The 22,390-nt window shown below is 42.0% G+C and overlaps 2 protein-coding genes across 5 annotated transcripts in view; both read right to left on the reverse strand.

The window, feature by feature from the left end:
* Positions 1–2,250: 2,250 nt before the first annotated feature.
* Positions 2,251–22,390, reverse strand: part of SIK1 (Protein kinase superfamily protein) — a 32,973-nt gene continuing 12,833 nt past the window's right edge. The window contains exons 7-18 of one of the 4 annotated variants that reach the window (XM_078574018.1): positions 22,263–22,325; positions 20,145–20,189; positions 19,949–19,984; positions 9,510–9,565; positions 7,162–7,243; positions 3,958–4,053; positions 3,751–3,850; positions 3,533–3,665; positions 3,298–3,460; positions 2,915–3,118; positions 2,538–2,623; positions 2,251–2,462 (exon numbers count right to left, since the gene is read on the reverse strand). In XM_078574018.1, the coding sequence (XP_078430144.1) occupies positions 2,363–2,462; positions 2,538–2,623; positions 2,915–3,118; positions 3,298–3,460; positions 3,533–3,665; positions 3,751–3,850; positions 3,958–4,053; positions 7,162–7,243; positions 9,510–9,565; positions 19,949–19,984; positions 20,145–20,189; positions 22,263–22,325 (1,164 nt within the window). In that variant the 3' untranslated portion in view covers positions 2,251–2,362. Of the gene's footprint in view, positions 2,463–2,537; positions 2,624–2,914; positions 3,119–3,297; positions 3,461–3,532; positions 3,675–3,750; positions 3,851–3,957; positions 4,054–7,161; positions 7,244–9,509; positions 9,566–19,948; positions 19,985–20,144; positions 20,190–22,262; positions 22,326–22,390 lie in introns of all 4 variants that reach the window. The other 3 variants (XM_078574019.1, XM_078574015.1, XM_078574017.1) reach the window with 3 other exon arrangements.
* Positions 14,102–16,224, reverse strand: LOC144702124 (uncharacterized). Its single transcript, XM_078574020.1, has 2 exons — positions 14,537–16,224; positions 14,102–14,219 (listed from the first exon to the last, which is right to left on the reverse strand). The coding sequence occupies exons 1-2, from the start codon at positions 15,582–15,584 to the stop codon at positions 14,191–14,193; spliced, it is 1,077 nt and encodes a 358-aa protein (XP_078430146.1). The 5' UTR covers positions 15,585–16,224; the 3' UTR covers positions 14,102–14,190.

A 22,390-nucleotide genomic window follows, 5' to 3' on the forward strand; every position in this document is an offset into this window, starting at 1 on the left:
TTTGATTCACAACATTACAGCAAAGTGATGATAACTTTACATTGATGATATTATGCCATATTTATTATTTGAGATAAATAATTGTGGTAAAGTTTTTACAAGAAAATCCCAGAATGAACCATATATGATTATGATTTGAGTTTTGAGGGTTGGGTTGAGCAAAAACCGGTACAAGGTACGGAAAACTGAACTCCATTGTAGATATATATAGGTACAAAAAATACTAAAAAGTAAAACAGAATAATATAAAATACATTCAATGGTATGCAAAATTTAGTTGTGATACCAATGTAGATAGATATATGGAACAAGGTAAAAAGGGAAGCCGGTTTGGAACACAGAAAAATAAATTTGAAAAATTATAATGGATCATATGTGTCATAAAACACTTTTTTGCATGTTTGGAAGATCAAATAACCCTTTGTAAATACTTCTGCATATAAAATTTGAGGCGGATTTTTTTCCGTTTATGTATATAACATAAAAGGTAGCCTTAATAAACATCATGATTATTCTCATTCTGAGTCTTGAAGGTGACAATGTCTGGACACCTTCAAGACTCAGAGATCAGAAAAGAAGAAGAAATACAAAGATAAACTAACGGATAACAGACATAAATTGAATTAAAAATAAGATGACGGTCACTCTAGCATTTAATATGGTTTTTATCATAATTTGGAATTTGATGTAGATATTGGATATTAAGGAATTAAATAAGTATATTGAATCCATGACGAAAAACTTGGGAAGGATATTTCATGATTATTCCTGGTGGATTTAGATTTGCTTGAGATGCGATGTGTTATACCACTGAGAGTGGATAAAGAGACAAAATAATTAGACATGTTTTGTCTGTTGTGACTTTAAGAGATATTACTGTTGAGTTTAAGAGCATATAAAATCCAGTGTCCATTGAGATAGGTCTTGGAGTGATTTTGAGAAATTTAAATAATAGAAGTTGAGAGAGTTGAGTTATATTACTCGAGTTGATATCACAGGTGTCCATCCGAGAAAGTTAAATATCTCATTGATTCAATGGAGATGTGATAACTTAATTGATTAGAATTCATTTGATATAATTGGAAAATTTGAGGATTTTTTTAGTAGACTGAAATGAATATTGAGGACACTTGAGAGTGATTCAGCGTTTGGAGTGACTTGAAATTATCAAATCATGTTTGTTATTGCTAACCTCTTATCAGATATCCAGGTTCAATGATCTTCTGTTAAACGGCCTGGATGGCTAGAAATGTAGGAGAAACGCAGCTAATTCATGGAATCCCTGCTTATGTCAAGATCAGTAAGTGAATCTCTTAGAGAAACAGTTCACAAATTTATTTGTGATCGTATTGGCCTGATATATTGATCTCAGGCTATTCTGATGATTATATGGATTTTTGTCATGACATTAAGATGATTAAATATACTCCGTTGTTTGGAAGACAACCTACAATGTAAGGTAAATTTCAACTTGCATTTTAATTTTCTCAATGAACACATCCTATTCATAGAGGAAAATAAGCAATATTTTAAACATGGATTATAGCAGTATAAGAAATAACAGACGACTTGGGGAGCTAGAGTCGGCCAAACAGCATTAACTATTGAGTCAATTAACATCGACCAACAACATTGCTCATTATCTGTTTATCAGGTTCTGAAATACTTTCACATGTAATAAATAGTGAGACTTGTTTAAATTTCCATAATATTAATCAAAAGAAAGAGATTCTGATAAACAATCTCTAAAACGAAAGACATAATTTAAACTGAATATGTGAAAGAGAGAAAATTAAAAGATTTATCGCCACTTTTTCATGAGAAATCTCAGTCTCTTGCGCTCCTCTAAATCCACATTGACAATATATATCTGAATGTCAGTTTCAAAAGTCTAAAATTCTGTAGAGGCATTTCCTCTCGTCTCCTACACGAAGGTCACATATTATAGGGAATTTATTATCAGAAAATATCAAAGTTTTGGCTGCCTTTTATCATGCTATGGGAAGATTTAGCTCCGTGAAATATAACTGGGTGAATATAACAGGATGATATGCATCTTACATCAATTTAGAGCAGGTTTTGCTCAAATTATTCAAGCTCCATCTCAGGTGTTGTCTTTCTCGCTGATAGGTTTGACTTGCAAGCTCTATCATGTTCAGTGATTGGACGCTTACAAAGAAAAGCCATATAGACTAAGTTCAACTAAAACTTGTATTTTTTCATTCACTCAGAATCCTGCAACACATTACAAAGAAGAATGCACATAGTAAACGAATGAACATTGTAAAGAACCAGAGAAACTTCTATGATACAAAAATTAAAATCAAAACTGAGTCATATCAGAGATGATAACAAATTTATGCTACAACCGAAGAATAGTACGAAGGGTATCAGACAGATTCTGGATTGTCTGCCGCTCCTGTGCAGCTTGCAGCTCCTGGAGCGGCATATCCTCGTAACACCTGCATGAATACACCAGTCAATGTCCCTCTGTTTGACTTAGGACCCAATTGATATTTAAAGGTAAATAATATTACGTTTGATGATAGGCTAATGCCTGAGCTAAATTCATAAGCGTGGAACTGGACGCCAGCCTCTGCTGTACACTTGTCGGCAATGGAGTCTACAAGTAAATTGTCAAATGAGACGAAAATGAGCAAAAGCTTCCGAGAACCATATTTAAGGCCCTAAGGCATATTGTTACAGTACATAATAAAAATACTTTTTTTATTGGTATTGAAAAAAGGTATAACATATATTTCCATTTTCCAGCGGACAAGTGCATAGTGCCAATAAAATTAATAGAAATACTGAAGACGAAACTAAATATCTAAAAAATTACTATTGAAATATTTTCTCTCAGGATTCATTAAAAAAAAACAATGCAATAAAAGAAAAAAAACTTAAAGAAAACCTCGTTCTGGGACTTCCGAAATTTTTTTGCTTGTCCATCACCATTGAAGAGCCCCCTGATGGAGTCCATTGCTGGGCTGCTATCACTTTTTCCCGGTGCTCTATCCCCAAGAGAGTTGCCAGAGAGTAGGGCAATTGGGGACACGTCTATTGCCCTAACAAATGGTATTGGCACCGTGTTTCCAGCCGCATATATGGACCAGAGCTGTAGAAGCCAATCAAGCCAGGACATGGTGAACAGACGACCCTTGGATAGTTTAAGCAGCTCTATGAAGGTTTTTAAGTTTTTTGGGTTTACTGTTCAGGATTCAAGGTCTGTGCTTTAGGATTTAGGGCAGTGACTTGGGTTCAAGGGTTCAGGGTTAGGAAGACTAGAGACCTCACCTTGTCCTGGACTGCAAATGCTTTGCGAGAAAGGGTCACCTTAACAGTGTTCTTAGTGTTGAGCTTCCTTGCACTTTCTTGCTCTTGGGAAGTTGATTGAAATGTCATTGATTCCTGGAATTCTTCTTCTTGGATAACATCACCCGGTTTTTGGGGAAGTTTCCTGGTAAAGGCATCATAAGATATGATAAAATTGAAGGTTATGGGATTGGTGGGATATATTTCAGGCAACCACCTTGTGTTTAAGACCATCCTTTCATTTTTAGCAGAAGCAGATGGCAAACTCTCCACGGCTTTATTTTTAATGACGTTGGTTGTCTCCGGAGCAGCTTTTTCATTACCCTCGCGGGAGTGAACAATGACTGTTCCTAAACCATCTGAAAATAATTGACATAAGAAAAAACAGATAAATGATTAACATGATGAATAATAGCACAGTAGTTAACGGGAAACCTGATGCCTGATGCTTGTCAATCATGTCCACGTTCTGACGTTTCATGAGAAAAGTGCTATCAAGGGTTTCTTCTTCACTCGTTCCTTCATCAATAGGCTGCTTTAGATCAAAAGTTGAGCATAAAATCACCGTTAAAGAAAAGGATACCGTAAATCAAAAGCTATTTCAGCCTTACTGTTCATGGACAGAACACCAAAGATAATTACCTGGACAACCATTTCTGCCCGGATCTGTCTTGCTCTTTTGAGTTTAGGAAGCATTTTAGAAGCACCATAGTCCCAATACTTATCGATGAACTTATGCTGGAGAAAAAATCAAAATTTCCTTGAATAAACTAATTACTAGCAAATCCTGTCAATTAAGAATTTCCATCCAGGGGGCTCGACATCATAAATATATAAAACCCTATGTGTAGCTATGCCGATGAAATAATAAGCAAAGAACAGAATGGCTACTAAATCTAAGTTGCGATTGAGATTTCCGTCAAAACTGAAAATCAAAAATATGAATGGCCGTCCCAAAAAATCATATGATGCTGAAAAAAAAGAAGCCCACCGATCACCCATAGAAATGCATGTAGTTTGGTTTCTCTTTAGTCGTGTTAGAAGCTAAGTGACACAGAACTGCTGGAGATGCTAAAGTTTTATGGTTGAAAAGAAAAGGTCAAGGAATTATAAGTTTTACACTGAAACAAACTGCCCCTTATTTTCCTCGATCATGGAAATATTAGATAATTAAGGGTGTATCAGAGAGTGTTTTCATCAAATGAGATGATTTAGTAAATAAAAAAACTAATCCCAATTGTTAGCTGAGGTAGATCACTTGATAGGGTTAAATATTAATAATGAGGCCAGAAGTGACGGAGAAGACTTCAACCCAAGGTCTAAGAGAGTGGAACTCCTCTTCAGTGATCTGTTTCAACTCAGGTACTGACACCAACCACCAGGAAAAAGATAGCTCAAAAACACTAATCCAAGAAAAAAAAGGGTGGCCCTCATTGATGTGATACGCACTCACATCTATGACTGTCAACCCCGTGGGCCTTGGAGGGACAATGGTCCAGCCTGGACTAGTCCAATATCCAGGCTATCTTAAGCCAGACTCCTGTAAGTGCTCTCATGCACTCTCGGTCTCTGGTTCCTTCCCTTCCTCTCACAGACGACCATCCCTGCGAACACAGGCTGGATCTCCTCCACGAGTGTGTGGCATTGTTCATCCTGTCTGCTTGATGGCGTATTCATTCCGCCGGCCATCTCTCCTCTCTCTCCTTTCTCTTTTTATCTCCCTCTTCTCTGAACTACTGTCAGGACACAGTGTTGCATAGTGCCATTGACTTCTCAATCTAAGAACAGTTGGAATTTACGCATTAGGCTTTGTAATACTCATGAACCAGGATTTTTTTGTTAAACTGAGCTGTGAAGCCTCCTGAAAACTGGCATGCAGATAAGAGGAATTCAAAAGCAGTCGAGAGAGCTTCCGTCCCTTAGGACAAAAGACGTTATTATTCTATTGGGCCCAATAGAATATTAGCGAGAAATAATTAAAAGAGAGAAACAAAGTATGAGTATGGCCCAATAATCCCCATCAAGCTGGTGAGTCTGCATCATCCATTCATAGATGGCCTATGTGCCCCCAAAACATAGGGCCGGAAAGCACTTCAGTAAACAGGTTCATACTTTTTGGTTGTGTTGAGTTATGTTGTACTAACTATGAGCCTAAGGCCATGTAAATGTAATAAACTAACTCTAGGCTGATAATGAAACTGCTAACACCTCTAGAAGACTGCTAATGGACCACTGGAAGGCCCATTAGCAGCCCTGTAATGGTCCCTTAAGGACCATTACTCTCCCACTAAGGGCCCATAAAGGGTCCCTTAGTGAAGGCCCACTAGGGGCGGAGATATCAGGCCCTTAGTGGGCCTGATATGGTCTGGGCCTGTCCTAGACAGGCCCAGAGTCCAACGGCTATTTAAAATAGCTGTTGGACAGGCCCTCCAACGGCTCCTTTTCAAAAAGGTAGCCGTTGGAGCTTACTTGTAAAACAAGTAAAGGATTACTTGTTTTACAAGTAAGCCTCCTAACTACTTGTGAAAGGGTCTTTTAGACCCTGGATTTATTTGTATAAAAGGGGAACTTCAGTGCAGTAAAAGTCACCTTTTCAGCCCCAACCCTTGTGCACTCTCTTTCTCTCTCTACTTTCTCTCTCTAGACTTTCTCTCTCCTCCGAATTCTGCTGTTCTACAGGTTGAGATAAAATATGACGCAGGCTAATAATGCCACTTTCAATCTTCGCCAAGTAAAATATCAACCCGCCTCCACTTGTTGGGTCTTGTCATGATGTAGAGGCTGGAGTGCAGTCTCAATGGGTGATTTGCTGTCAGTTTTTTCACCACCTCCTCTGAAGAGACATCCACCCATGTGCTCAGCTAGTGAGTCCACAGTGCTCAGGCAAATGGCCATCTGAAGAATGGATGGGTGCAGTCTTCTCATCTCCCCCACACAACACATTCCCCCAAACCTCTTGGAGCCACCTCTTCCTGATGATAGATGATGTTTCTTCCTCCATCGCATTCTTTGACAACCTTTGTTCTTGGTGGGATCCATCACTTTTCTGCCCCAGCTATCTTCTCTATCTCCCAGCAACCATTCTTCAGTGGTGATGTCTTCTTCTGGTGATCTGCTCGCAGCATTTGTGTTTCACTGGAAACTCTCAGTCAGTTTTTTTGAGCGTTTATCTGTTGTGTATTTCCATTCTTCTATCCTTTTTCATTATTTCTCCTCCAAGCTTCAAATAGAAATCCATTCATCATCTTCAGCAGGAGCGTTGGAAGTAGGTGTAATATTGTCCTTTTTCTAAGGATCCCTATCCCTATTTAAGGGTAGGGAACTCTAAAGTGTAAACTGCGTCTGATTCTGTAGAGTTTTGTCAATTCCTCTCCATCTGTTTGACTCCCCGGCAATCATGGTTCTTCCCACCACTCGGCTTTTTAATCATCTCCTGCTATCACTTCTGCTCGTTATACCAGAGAATCCGAGCATTATAATCTATCTATAGACAAGAAAAAATGCAAAAATCTTAACCAATCGCCCAGTCTAGGTAAAATCAATCATTAAAACCATATCATACATGGTATGAGTCAATAGAGGATATTATCCGTTGATTTCTTTCTTCCTTTCTTTTATTTTCATTCCTTTTTTCTTTCTTTCTATTATCAATGGCCCCAATAATATTTGGACCCACAAGTAACCCCATAAATATGGGGACCGTGGAAAGAGGTAAGGTTTTTTTTTTCTTTCCTAAGCCCGATTGTTCGACACCCTAGCTGCTGCCAGACCCACCAGCCAGGTAATTGACACTTAGTAACAAGAGCTGCTTTATGGCCAATTCATATTATATAATTCTGCATGCACCTTCAACATCTCAACAGCAGTGGGGCGCAGTCGTGGTTCTTTTGTAAGACACTTGGCAACAAAATCATGAAAAAGCAGGGACCTGAAATAAGTAGACGGACTGATTAGACCATACGACTTTTGCAAAAGGCCACAGATATAATTTTAGATGATATTGCAAACCAGCCTGTTAAGACTCCAACAAGATAATGAAAAATGTTTCAAAAACCAATTACAACATAACAAAAATTTATATCAGCCACACACTGACCAAGGAAAGTATTTACATCCATATCTGGTTATCCCAGGGATTAGCGAAGAGGGATGGATCAAAATTATTTAAGTGCTCAAAATTCAAACTGGTAAAGCAGGAACCAAATCTTTGGTGCATTATAAAGAATTCATAGATATCAAATATTTCATGAGATAGTGCATTAATATCGTTACAATGTTGGAGACTCAAAGACAAAACGATATCAGACCATCCCAAAAAATGAACAAAGATTAAAAGAATTCACCGTGGATCCAACGTTGCTAGAGATCAAAGGAAGCCCTATTTTTTGACTCCTTTCTTCATTAGGTTAAATTATTTTTTTATGAATATGGGTTTTCAGGATCAAGGTTTTCAAACTAGGGTTCGTAGAAAGTAGTGCTGATTAATCACAACGGGGAGGACTGGTTTAAATACTAGCTCCATAATAATAAGTAAAAATCAAAATAACAATCTGATAAGGGCCCAGTAGAGAGCTGCCCAATATCAGGTATGTAAGTGACAAAGTAAATGCCTACGTCTAACACCGTCCCTTTAAAGCGAGGTGTGGATATTGTCTATGCCAAGTTTGTAGATCAACATGTAAATGGTTGAGGGTAGGAGACCCTTGTGAAGACATCAGCAGTCTGACCAGATGAACTGAGGAATCAGATGTCGGTGGCTCCACTATCATCTTTCTCCTTGATAAAAACTGTGGTCATGGGCAGATGAGGGGATGGTGTTTGTCTCCCTTGTCATTGTTGGCCTGTCCCCCCTCGTTCCATGGGATTTTGTCTCCTCTAGGCTGGTGCATTATCTGCCCCATTGTTCCGCTAGGTCGCATTCGGTAGAGGCCTACCCAACCCCTCTCATAATGATGATCTCTAGATCTGCTTCCTTCACCACTGCCTTGTCCCAGCTCTTGCCACACTATTGCTCATTCGATGGACCTCGCATACCCAATGCTTGCACCGAGGGGGAATCCACCTCCTCTGGAAGTATGGTTTTGTTCTCTTTTTGGGGAACAAGTGTCAATGTGGGCATTCTCCTCCAAAACTTCTCCTTTTCTTACCAGGCCGATAATGATTTGGGATGACCCTTTTCTGTACCTCCGCTGCAAGGGGATGTGCCCCATGGAAACTCCTTGAGAATTTGATGATTCTGGTATGGCCATAGAGCATGGAGCTTGGTCCCCTCCCCTGTATTCTCTTGTTCACCACTGCTCCACTCCCTCCCTCAGTCTCTGAAAGATTAAGTCCTACCAGTTTGGAGAACTCGATTGGGCGAGGAGGAAAGCAAAGTTGTCCCCCGTACATAAGTGTCTCTAGTGGTCGCTGCTGAGAGCCCTGCGCATTATTCTTGTGGTTTACCCCTGCCAGATCATGTTGCTCAAAGTGGATCTTGATGATGCAGATAGCTGCGGGCTGTCTGAGAGTTCCACGGGGAGGAGTGGAGATATGAAACTCATTCTCAAGAAACGTTGAGTTCATCCATGAAATAAAAAGGGAACCGCCTAAAAACGTTTCAACCATAAGGCTAAAACTTTTAGAGACATTAGAAATAACGTCTTTGATGACAGGAGAGTTAATCCATTTTAAGTCTGAACAGGGGTTTTATGTAACTTTGTTTCATATCCATCAACCCATTCAAGGCAGATGGAATGGAAAGAATGTAGACATTTTTTCTGCCCCACAGAGTGTTCTAGATTAGCAAGGTTTCCCCCCACTTCCTTAATGAATCCATCATCTCAATTCATAATATTATGTTGTTAGCATTCTCCTCGAAGATTTTCTTAATCTTAGTTTCACTTTAACATTGACTAACTTATCCGTGGGGGTTCAGTATAATGTGCCTCTTTATGCCTGAGAATAAAACCTGGCTAATAGGAAATTACCAAACTTGAGTCTCATAACAGAAAGGTCTGTACCAAACAAATACTTTACAGAAGAGCTTCATTTATTCGCTCTCATCTTTCCTGAAAATCTCTCGTGTAGAGTTTCACGGATCCTAAATTAAACAGAGTTTTAAAGTCAAACAAGGAAAATAAATTGTCGCAAGTCAGAAAAATGAGAGCATATCATGATGCCTAAACCAAACAGAGACTTTTCCAGAGTCGTACCATTTTTCCTTATCTTCAAGCATAGGAGCTGGCTCACTGGAAATCATGAAGAGCACCTGAAAGACGAATTATCAGTAATTATCATAAGCAAAAAATGAAAAGTGGTATACAGTAGTAATTCATTAGAAGAATCTTATAATTTTGAAATAGCAGAAAAAAAGTAGAAGGAAATCAATCAGTCCAGAGAACAGACTCCTGCAGACGAGAAACTTCAAATGTCTCCATCTAAGAGTCAAAATCATTTTTCAAAAACATACGGCACAAAATTTTGACTCTGACTCATGTCCCTAATTTTCAAATTTTATGCTATTCATCTAAATGTTTTACATTCCTCTCGCGCCATGGAGAGGTCAAATCTTATCATGACAACTCAGGCAGAACCATGGCACACCGCAACAAAAGACTTTCTCTCCGCCTATAGAAATCTTAAAAATTTTATTTTTTCTACAAAATGATGCAATGCTCCTCTTCAATTCAGCATCTTCAGAACTGGGGATCGACAACCATTACCATTGTATCAACCCTGAACGATGGCAAGCCCTTTGATGTTGACAAGGTTAGTCGTTGACAATGACATTGATGTTGACAGCTGTTAACAAGTTTGATGTCAGTTGGCGTTGATGCAGTTTTTTTTTTTTGAAGAAAGGTGTTGATGCAGTTATCGGCATTTCATCAACGACCCATCAACATCATTGTCAATGTCTCACACCATCGTTGTCTGAACCTGCCAAACCCTATCCAGAAAACATTTGAAGCAATTAATCTGATACTGTCCCTGGAATAGAAATCTTGCACTGACTTTCCCAGATGGAATTCCCAAAGTATTAATTCAAACAAGATCAAAAACCATATCTTTGAAGTTCAAATGTTCCTCAGAATGAAGTTCAGGTCAGAGTGAGTAAACCGGACAAGACAGAGAGAGAGAGAAGGAAGTAGAGGATAGATAGGAAGACATGGATGGAGACAGAGGGTAGCTCCTTCTCGCCTCTGGCTGCAGGTGCCTCCCCCACTCCAGTCTCAGCAGCAACTGCCGAAATGGTGACTTCTTGAAAAAAAAGCTCATGTCTTCCTTCCTGCTACATTTTATTTGTAAACTTTGTCACACGTGCGACGGTGCGAGGGAGTCATTTAAATAGCGCGCCTATGATACTTTCTTGAAAAGTACGTGTGATAATCATGTCATTTCTATTCAATAATACGATAACAGATTGCACTAGAGATGAGGAAAGGACACTAGATCAAGGGCTCGGAGAGAGAAAGCAATAAGAGAAAGTTTCCAAAACAGAAAGGACAAAGTAGATTGGATGAAGAGGAGAGAGGGAAGAATAAATCCATATACAAGACTGGAGAAAGAGGGGCAGAGAGGGAGAGTTAGTTAGGGGATGGTAGAGAGCTAGATAGGATACAGCACAGAGAGGGGCAGAAATAGCTTCATACACTGCTTCAGGGGCCACAGCCCTTTATTTAGGTCCCCAGGGTCCGATAAGTTACAATTTCTGGGATGGGCAGATTTGTATTTTTAAGCAATTGATATACTTTTCTGCTGATGGACAAGGGTGGCTAGGGTTTTGAAGAATAAGAGAAAACAACACAATAACTAAGAAAACGTTTCCCCCTTTTATAGGGTTACATGTTGGCCCGAATTTAAAGACTGGGCCCGAAACTTAAAGAGAAGTGGGCCCGGGCCCGAAACTTAAAAGAAAAAAGAGATAAACAAAAAATAACGGTTGCTTCTAACACTCCCCCTCAAGCTGGTGAGTAGATGCTTCGAACTCCCAGCTTGCTCAGCAACCGGTCGAAGATGGATCTGGCCAATCCCTTGGTAAGTATGTCTGCAGTCTGATTAGTCAACTTTACATATTGAATATAAACATGCCCTTGGTCTATCTTCTCTCTGATCCAGTGCTTGTTCAGCTCACTATGTTTTGTTCTATCATGTAAGACTGGGCTATGAGCAATGTCGATTGCTGCTTTACTATCACAGTAGACTACAGTGGGTTTGTCTTGTGCCATCCCAATCTCTGCAATAATATTTCGTATCCATAGAGTTTCACTGATACCTTTGACTAGAGCTCTGTATTCAGCTTCAGCACTGGATAATACAATTACTGGTTGTTTCTTGCTCCTCCAAGTAACCACATTTCCTCCCACAAGTGCACAGTATCCTGTTGTGGACCGTCTATCTATCAGTGATCCTCCAAAATCTGCATCAGTATACATCTCCACATCAGTTCTTCCATTTCGGCTGAAGAGAATTCCATGGCCTGCTGAACCCTTCAAATATGCTAATACACAGAATGCTGCCTGTAAATGCGACTGGCGTGGATTATCCATAAATCTGCTCAACAGCCCAACTGCAAAAGCGATATCTGGTCTTGTATGATTCAAATAGATTAGCTTTCCAATCAACCTCTGATATTGCCCTTTATCCACTTGTAGTTCCTCTTCACAAGTACCCAGTTTCGTATTAGGACTGATAGGCACAGGTGATGGTTTGCATCCACTCATTCCTGCCTCTTGAAGGATATCCAGAATATACTTGTGTTGGGAGATGAATATTCCCTTGGAAGAATAAGCAACTTCAATGCCAAGGAAATATCTTAGTTTTCCAAGTGACTTAATTTCAAATGTTTCAGCTAACTTGGAGCTCAACAATCGATTTTCAAGAGAATCATCTCCTGTAATGATAATGTCATCCACATAAACTAATAAGATTGAAATTTTACCAGAGACGGCATGCTTCAAAAAAAGTGTATGGTCACAATTACTCTGCACATAACCCATGGATTTCATGCAACATGAGAACTTCCCAAACCATGCTCTCGGAGACTGCTTCAGTCCATAGAGTGTCTTCTTCAATTTACAGACCTTCCTTGATTCAGACTCATAGTATCCGGGGGGTAGCTCCATATAAATCTCCTCATTTAAATCACCAAGGAGGAAGGCATTTTTTACATCAAACTGTAACAGTGGCCAGTCCAGATTTGCTGCAAGGGAGAGAAGAATTTGTACTGTGTTTAGCTTGGCGACTGGTGCAAATGTCTCTCCATAATCAATACCATAGGCTTGTGTAGATCCTTTAGCTACTAGCCTGGCTTTATACTGTTCCAAGCTCCCATCAGCATTATACTTCACAGAGAACACCCATCTGCAACCTACAGGACGCTTGCCAGGTGGTGTCTGAACAACTTCCCATGTGTCATTCTTGATTAATGCCTCCATTTCAGTGTCCATTGCCGTCTTCCAGTTCATATCCTTCATTGCCTCCTGATAAGTCTGAGGGATCGGGATTGAATTGATGGCTGCAATAAAGGATCGATAGTCCTGTCCAAGATGAGAATATTCAACCACATTGGCGAGTGGATATCTCACTCCTTGGGTGCATTGTCTTCGGCCCTTTCTCAGAGCAATAGGCCATCCACTACTTTCATCTTCTTCTCCCACTATTGTCTCACTCTCAATCTCATTTGTTACTCCCATGGTGTTGTCAGCTTCATTTAAAACTTCCCCTCTGTTCAGAGAAATTGGGAGAACTTGAGGTGTCTGATTGTCAATTGTAGGTACTTCCTAGATTTCATGCTGAGAATTCAAATTTTCTTCAACTGATATAACGCCTGCTTCAGTTTCATTCAGTGGTTGGCTACCACTGTCCTTGACTCCTGTTACCTGCTGATATATATCAGTAGAGGTCCCTTGTAATGCCTTGAAATAACTTTCATTCTCATGAAACGTCACATCTGCTGACACAAAGAATTTCCTTGTATTAGGATGGTAGCATTTGTACCCTTTTTGGGTAAGTGAGTAACCCAAGAAAACACACTTAGCTGATCTTGGACTAAATTTGTCTTCTGGATTGTGCAGATGTACGAAGGCTACACAGCCAAATATTCGGGGTTTAAGATCTGTCTTCCACCGAGTGTGGGGATAGAATTTCATCATTAGCTCCACAGGGCTGTTATAACCTAATGACCTTGATGGCAATCGATTAATTATATGCACAGCTGTTACAACAGCTTCTCCCCAAAATCGCTTGGGCACATCATTATGAATGAGTAGTGATCTGGCAGTAGTGGTCACATGACCTATGCGCCTCTCAGCTACTCCATTCTGTTGTGGGGTATACACACAAGAAGACTCATGAACTACCCCTTGAGTTTTGAAATACTTGGAGGTTGTTTCATTAATGAAGTCCCTTGCATTGTCAGAACGTAGTCGTTTAATGGCAGTATCAAACTGATTTTTCACCATGTGAAAGAATGTTTGAATTATTGCAGCAACATCCAACTTGGATTTTAATAGATACACCCATGTTAGCCGTGTGCAATCATCAATAAACACAATAAAATATCTTGCACCTGTTAATGCTATAGTAGATGATGGGCCCCACACATCACAGTGAACAAGCGCGAATGATATTTCACTTAGTTTACTTTTTCCATTAAACACTGCACGTTTATGCTTGGCAAACTGACATGTATCACAATAAAGATCAAAAATATTCAGGTCCTTGAACAATACTGGAAACATATATTTTAATAATTCAAATGACGGATGTCCAAGACGACAGTGCATCAACTTGATCTGCTCCATTCGCCCACTCTCCTTTAGCTCTTGTGTAGTGTAGCATGATGCAGGCTCTCCACCACCTTCACTGCTAACGTACAGGAGCCCATCCTTCACTTTAAAAGGTGAAGTCCTCCGGTTCTGTGACTTATCATAAATAAACACATTGTCAGGAGTTATGGAAAATATAATATCCAAATCTCTGACAAATTTCTGTGGAGATAATAGTTGAGCTTTGAGGCCAGGGACATGTAGAACATGTCTAATAAGCCCAAGACCTCTTATTTTTATGTCCCCAATTCCTGTGACAGGAAGGGCCTCTCCCCCTGCCGTGAACACAATTCTTTCTCCTTTATACAGAGTATAGTTATGAAACTTAGAACAGTAGGGAGTCATATGATCTGTTGCACCAGTATCTATTATCCAGTCAGATAAAATATGATCAGGATAGGTAGGTAGCTCACCAGCTCGAGCCATGGATGTAGAGCTTATCATGGTCTTGAGCTTCTCAAATTCTTCCTTCAGAGTAGCATAGTCTTCAGCGGTAATCTTAGAGGAAGTCTTATTTGGGGCTTGCCCTTGCTCTGCTTCATCATCTGATTCACTTTCTCTAGCATCAGAGACATAGGCCTGTGCAGGTTTGGGAGGACGACCATGTAGAATCCAGCAGTTGTCCTTGGTATGATTCTTCCTTTTGCAATAAGAGCAATATAGATTAAATTTACCCTGCTGTTTGCTCCCATGCCCTTTCTGCTCTGGAGCTTCATCTCCTTGCTTCTTCTGATATTTTAAAAATTGGCCCTCTGATGTGCTCTTCTGCTGTTGCTTTGTCTTCACCATAAACCCTGCTCCTGTTTCCTCTTTATCATTTCTGTAAGCCCTTCGCCTTTCCTCATCGATTACAAGTTGAATGGCTTCCTCCAAATCTGGGATATGTTCTCGGTTGAGGATCTGACTTCGGAGTCCTTCATATTCCTTGTTTAGTCCCATCAGGAATCTAAACATACGATCTTGTAGTGTAGCCTGCCACTCCTCTGGATTCTTGATCGGTCTGAGATGATCAATCTCTCGCCAGATTGCCTGAAGTTCTTCTGCAAATTCTGCAGCAGACATTTCTCCTTGCACCAATATGGTTGCTCTAGTAACTAGCTCAAAAATTCTCCAGGCATGACTCTCCCTTACATTACTCTTGTGCAGGTGATCCCAGATGCTTTTAGCCGTCTTCAGGTACAGGTATTTCCTGAATCGATCTCCAGCCATACTGCCCAGTAACCATGCATGTACACCTGCATCCTCCTTCTTCCAGGCTCTATACTTTGGACTCTCCGGGTCTATTTCTTCTTTGAGATGATGGACTAATCCCTTACTCTCAAGGATTAGTTCAATATATTGACTCCAATCAAGTAAGTTGAAGCCATTAAACTTAACCACCTCAGGAACAACAGGGAAGAGTACCTGGCTGAATGTCGCCAGCTCCTCTCTGTCCATTCTTGGATTTTCGGATTTTTCCATCAATGCTGACTTGTCCCTCCACTTGAGTCAGCTTCAATGTCCTTGGTCGCGGTTGCTTCTATGTCGCCGTCGCCAAGCTAGAGTTGTCTTGGTGCTGTTTTCCTCCTCTCTACTAACCTTGTAGTGTCAACTCTGGACTCTTCAAGGCTCACGAGACCTGCTCACCTCTGCCTCGTCGCAAATAGCTTGAATGGATGCCAGGCAGATCTGATGGAGATTCAGATCGTTGAGCTCCCAGGTCGCTCTGATACCATGATGTACTTTTCTGCTGATGGACAAGGGTGGCTAGGGTTTTGAAGAATAAGAGAAAACAACACAATAACTAAGAAAACGTTTCCCCTTTTTATAGGGTTACATGTGGGCCCGAATTTAAAGTTTGGGCCCGAAACTTAAAGAGAAGTGGGCCCGGGCCCGAAACTTAAAAGAAAAAAGAGATAAACAAAAAATAACGGTTGCTTCTAACAGCAACAAACAAGCATTTGTTTACAAGTAGTATCTGGTTTATAGCATTGAGATTTTTGTTGACATGCATCAGTAGATCACTGAAAGTAAGTCTTCAAAAAGACCTACCTACCCTGATGTCTATGCAACGAAAGCGACCAGCACAAAATAGATTCCCTGATCCAAAATCTTCCTGTCATGCACTATGTTCACAGTCCACAGGAAGCATAAAAACATAGTGATATGAACCTCCCCAAGGCTCTGATGACTTCTGCAAAGGAGAAACAAAAGGCACCTTGTAAAGTAATGAGGCTGAGGAATAACGCATGTGTGGAACATGTGGAATGAGACAGCAAGTGCCACTAGCCTCTAAACAAGAAGACGGGAAATCAAAGAAGCCATTCGTATTCTGGTATGTTATAAACGGAGATTCTCCCACTGGTCCCTGGGGATCCGATCTGGAGCTGGTCTCTAACTCTTGACCAGATGTAAAGAGAGATTTCCAAGGAAACCATCTGAGTAGACTACGAAATCAATGTTCAAACAGGAGAGGGATGATATTTCAAGAAGAGAGCATAAGGGGGATACCTACCCAATGCGAGGCAGAGGACAGGTGTCGCCTCTGTACAGAATCTGGATTCTAAGATATTCATATTCAGGATTAAACCCCATCAGGAATTTTTACAGTCTGTCTTTCATGGTGTTTTACCATTGTCAATGCTGAGTCCCCAAGCGAACAGTAGCGATCATGCTCCTGTCATACTCCGCAGAAGTCATCATTCCTTTCCAAAGATTTAGCTGTCTTTGTCACCGGCTCATAGATCTGCTAATCTTGATTCTTCTTGGAGCAATTTACACGGATGTAGTCTAATATCTGCTTTGAAGTCATGAGGTGCAGCAAAGTATAAGTCTATATATTAACCATACTACCAAGTAGACAAACATATATTTGAGCATCATCTCTCTTCCAGGTCTTGAAATTTGGACCATATGGCATCATCTCAGTATCCAAGTGGGACTGTAATTCCTTGCCCTCTAAGATAAGGTCAACATACTGGCCCAGATCAATAATACTGAATACCGTCTATCTGGGATTATCTGGGACTGCCAGACATATTAAGCAAAGAAAGATTCAGCATGGACCCTTCTAAGTTGGGCCACACGAATACATATAAACAAGGGTACAGATCAACAAGCCTCAGGTTAACAATTTTTGAATGTCCTATGTCTAAAGACAACAATGCCTCTCTGCTCACAGGCAACTTTTTCTACCCTATTCTTAATATGACTTTCATGAATATCTCCTTCAAAATAAAATTGTATATAATTTTTTTAATCCTTGCTCTTGCATTTGATTGTACTTAGGTAATTGTTACAACTCCAATAATGCACCAAGAAATTCCAAGAGTAATCAATCAGATCAAAGATCTGGATTGTACAAAAAGTCGAGTGTTCGCTTAAAACTAGTCAAGATAAGAAATATAAGAACAAGAGAAGGATAACAAGGATGAAATCAGGGAATTCGGATCGAAATCCTTGGAGGAACTAGACAGTGCCGAATCAGCTACTCCCTGAGACCTGAGCCGAAAGAATCTCCCCCAGAGCTCCAACAGACTTTCTTGGAGAACAATCAGCACGCCTGATGTGTGCATCCTCCTTATTTATAGCAGCCACCTTTCCCACTTGTTCCAATTTAAACTCTCACGTGCGAGTTCGCACATGATGATGGCGCGTCACCACCGGACGTCGTCGAGCCAGCAGCAGAGGAGCAGCAGGACTTCCCCGACTCAGCACCCGAGGAGCCGGCACTACCCAGCTTGCCACCGAGACGAGTCCAGCCACCACGACGAGCCGCCGCAGCAACACGGGATCCCGCATTCCGTTACTCGGCATGACGCGGACGCCGACCACCGGAGCACACCGTTACAGTCAGTTACTTTATCTTATAGTTTTCCCTTTATTCGTATTGTCGTGTAGCGGGGGAAGGGCCCATAGGAGGAACCCTTTCCCCCCCTTTTTTTTATGTTGGGCCTGACAAGCCCGTTTCCTATTTTCTTGCTTATTTTCTCTCCCTTTTATTTTGTGTTATTGGACTTAAGGAAGGGCCATCTTCACCCATATATAAGGGGAAGAGGTGGGCGCTTCCCTTACCTTGACCTAATTTTTGAAGAACTGCATTTTGAGAAAGAAGGGTCAGGTCGTGGAGAAGAAGAGAAGAAAGAAGAAGAAGAGGAGAAAGAAGAAGAAGAAAAAGAGGAAGAAGAGAAAGGGAGAGGAAGGAGGAAGGGGATCCGCCGCCGCCGCCGCTGCGCCGCCCCTGCGCCGCGCCGCCGTTGCGCGCCGCCCGCGCCACCGGCTGTTGAGCGCCGCCGCTGCCGCCGCCAGCGCGCCGCGCCGCCACGCGCCGCCGCTGGCGCTTCGCTGCCGCTCGCCCGCCGCGCGCCGCGCGCGCTGCCGCGCTGCCGCCGCCGCCGCTGCGCCGCCGCCAGCGCTGCCGCCGCGCCGCCCGCGCCGCTGCCAAGCCGCTGCCGCCGCCGCCGCGCGCCGCCGCCGCCAGCGCCGCCGCGCCGCCGCGCGATCGCGCTGCCGCCCGCGCGCTTCGCCGCCGCCCGCTGCCAGCGCGCCGCCGCGCGCCGCGCCGCCGCGCGCCGCCGCTGCGTGCCGCCGCTGCGCGCCGCCGCCGCCGCCTGCCGCCTGCCGCACCGCTGCCGCTGCGCCGCCGCCGCCGCCGCTGCGCGCCGCCGCTCACCAAGCTGTCGCTCCGTGTCGCGCTAGCCGTGACCGCCGTCGTCCGACCGCGGCAACATCGCCGCCGTGCTCGTGACGTCGTCCCACCGCACTGCTCGCCGTCGACCACGCCACCCTGCACCGCTCCGCGCCGTCTGCGCGCAACCGCCCCTCCGCACCAGTCAACCTCCGGCGCCCCCGACAACTCCCTCCTCCGGAACCAGTTGGTACGAAGATCCCGTCGCCAGCGCGACGAAGGTACTCTGCTTCCCTCGCCTCTTTACGTCATTTATTTCCTTCAGTATTCTTTCGTATTGCCTCCACCGCGCTCGGGTTAGATAGGTGAGTGAGACAGATTGAGAGAACGACGAAACAAAGACGAGCGTCTTACCTGCCCGGTACGAGTCGGGACGCCCCGACGCGCGTGAGCGTTCCAGTGGGAGTTACCCCCATTCGACGGCGTGCGCGCCCTCGACCCGCCTCGGACGACTTGGAGGGCTGGTTCAACCTAGCTAGGTGACCCCGTCCCCGCTCCGGATCGGCTCTCGTAGCTTGTCGGCGCATTGCACGTACCATAGTAGAACCATCGTCCTCGTTATCGTCATACATGCATTTCTGTTCTCCGCATATCCATCGGTTGACGTCGTGGACGTAACCCGATTAGTTAGTGATACGACACCGAGTTCCTACCCTCGGTGACGGTCGGACGCCGTTGAGACGACGTCCGGCATCACATGATGTCCGGCCTCGCGTTTCTTCTAAATATGATAAGTCCTAGTTGGGACTTTATCAGTACTCCCCTACTCTTGCTACAACACTAGAGTTAAGGAAATTTGACACAGCGCTTGGAGAAGTGGGATGTCACCTGAACTTCATAGCAATTGACTTAAAAATGTTAGCTGAAAAATAGAGGAATCCAGATCAAATATGAACTGGTGACCATAGCAATCAGTAACTTTCAGCGGACAGTAATTGCTGGTCAAAGCTACTAATTAGAAAAAATCAAGTAAAAGAAAATTCAATGAAGTTTGGAAGAAAAGGGCAATCTGGACTTGCAAACAAAAATGGGCCCTGATTATTCATCAATTCCACTACCTTCAAGAGTTAGACCTTAGATGGAAAATCATAATATTCTAAAAAGCATGAATCCCTGGCACAAAATCTATGTAAAAGCAAAACAAAAGAATTTAACTTACTCTCATCGGGTGAACATTGGACCGCGGAGGGAATCCCTGAAGTAGACAGAATAAACCCAAGTTAGTTCCAATGTATGAAGACAGTCACAATAGTATAAAATTAGCCAAAAAATTTTTAAGAATTAGGAAACTGAAGCAATTTAAGATCGTGCATTGCAGATACAAAACGAATGATTCAAGTGGGATGGGAAATCACCTCTGCCATTTCAATTGCAGATACACCAAGAGCCCACACGTCAACCTAAAAAGAAATTTGACCATCAAAAGAAACTTCTGCAGAGATGTATGCAGTAAGGTTCCTATATCAGCACTACATTCTGCCGCAATAAAGAGAATGCACTTACTAATGACTACCTATAGGAAAAATAAAATAACTACAATGAAGAAATAAAATAACCATGGGAAAATGTGATTGACGCTCCTGATAATGAATGCACAGCCGAGTCACATTAAGATCAAAGAATTATCATCTGATTTAATAAGAGATAAAACCTATGCTATATAGAATCATTTTACACAAAACTGTGCATAAATAATATAAGATAAACCAAACAAGGTAATTATTTAAGTCTCATTTTTTGAAAGTTGCAAAATAAACTAGAATACCACCTGGTCCAGGCGTTGACATAAATGTTGGAAATCACCATAGATAGATGAGATCAAAGAAATGGAAAAAGTTGGGAGAAAGAGGAGGGAAAGATGGATGCCCGGCTCCTGGAGCCCCTGCCTTGCAAATAAGATAGATCAATAAAACAACTCAAAGGATCAAATAACATGGTCTCTGTTAGTTTACATCCTCTTGAGTGCTTTATATCTTTCTTTTCTTTCTACTATTGCCTATATTGTGCCAGTGGGCCATGTGACTTTTTTTTTTGGCAAAGGGCCGAAGATCACCTGCAAACAGTGATCAACCCGATACTAATATTATATAAGCAATGAATACATGGCTGACCAAACTTCTCCTTTTCCCACCCTTTACTTCCTTCAAAACTAGTAAGAGAGAAGCCCTCTACATCGTGTAAGACATTTCCCAACGAGGCAAGCCTTCCTTGAACACAACTTCATTGCAGTGCAGACACAGTGCACAAAGGATGTCAAGAAGCCTGGCCCATGCCACGCATCCCCTGCAATCTCCTCCCCCGATCGATCCCCAGCATGCTTCATTGGATGTCATGTCCACTCCGGTGAGCTTCTGCGAGCTCCAAATTGCCCAAGTGAACGAACACTCGAAGAACAAACGACTTTCTTCGTCTTTCAAAGGCACATATTTCTTTGGCTTTGTGTGCAAGTGGGCCACGAGTCATAAGCGGCACATATTTCTTTCTTCGTCTTTCAAAGGACTATATGTACATAGCCCATTAAGAGTAAACTTTTCAGTCACCTATTTCCCACGAGGGGAAGAAATGACTTAAGTGGGCCTCGGCCCATACCCTTGTTAGCTGTTATTTAACCAGCTGAATAAATATTCATTTGCAAAGGTTTTCAGTTCATTCTCCCATCTAACCCTAACAGGACAGGTGGCAGTTGAGTCTGGAGGGGGAGCTTAATGAACCAACAGTCTCATTCTTTGTTAATAGGAAATAAGAACCCTGTCTCAATCATAAATGCACACAAAGGGCAACATAATCACTAGGACACCCCGTTCATGAGAATCTCCCTCGCTTCCAACACTCCACCCCGTCTACCTCACAAAAAAAAAATTTCGTCTGCAAAATAGAGGACTATTAAATTCATATGAGACCAGGATCTCCGGTGATCTTCCCCCTTTTTCTTTAAAAAAAAAACTTTCAGGCTCTAACACATCTGAAACCAACCATTATTTGACATCCCACAACTCCCACTGTCAAATACTGAAAGAGTTGAGGTCCTGAATAAATAATGGCATTATACCCATAAGATACAGATTATGATACAATATGACCGTATCTCAAGTAATTCAAGTAATTCACTTGAAAATAAGTTTTTCCTTTTAAATAGTTTGGCCTTTCTCCTTGGAGGGAAGCAAAGATTCATTTGAGAAATTCATCTCACAGAGTTTATCCTGCTCCCTGCTTTTTTTCCGGTCTACATCTATTCCTCCAAGTCTTTTTCCGTTCTCTATTCTTGGGACAATCTTTCATCCGGTATCTCACTACCCATCAGATTCTTTGAGAAATTCCTAGCACTATTAAAAACAACTGAAGAGTCTACGAAAAAAAGAATGGAACCAAATGATGTACACAAAGTGAGATAGCACAGAGTCCTCACAAGGCACAACACATATAATTCATTCCAAAGCACATAAAAATTACCAAAACAAAACTGAAAAGGCTACCTTTCCATCATAGCGGCTTTCCTGAATAACTTCCGGGGCCATCCAATGTGGAGTCCCAATTAGCTGCAAGAAAGCAGTTTCCACAATTATTAAGACTATGCCGATAACAATATAGCTCGATTCATCAT

This window comes from Wolffia australiana, chromosome 4, assembly GCF_029677425.1.
Source record: "Wolffia australiana isolate 7733 chromosome 4, ASM2967742v1".
NCBI classification, from domain to species: Eukaryota; Viridiplantae; Streptophyta; class Magnoliopsida; order Alismatales; family Araceae; genus Wolffia; species Wolffia australiana.

Excerpts from the sequence above, each read along its gene's own strand:
- LOC144702124 (XM_078574020.1), bottom strand. The coding sequence starts at position 15,584 with ATGGAAAAATCCGAAAATCCAAGAATGGACAGAGAGGAGCTGGCGACA. Across the intron at positions 14,220-14,536 it reads TACATCCATGGCTCGAGCTG|TCACAGAACCGGAGGACTTC; the intron begins GTGAGCTACCTA and ends ATTTATGATAAG.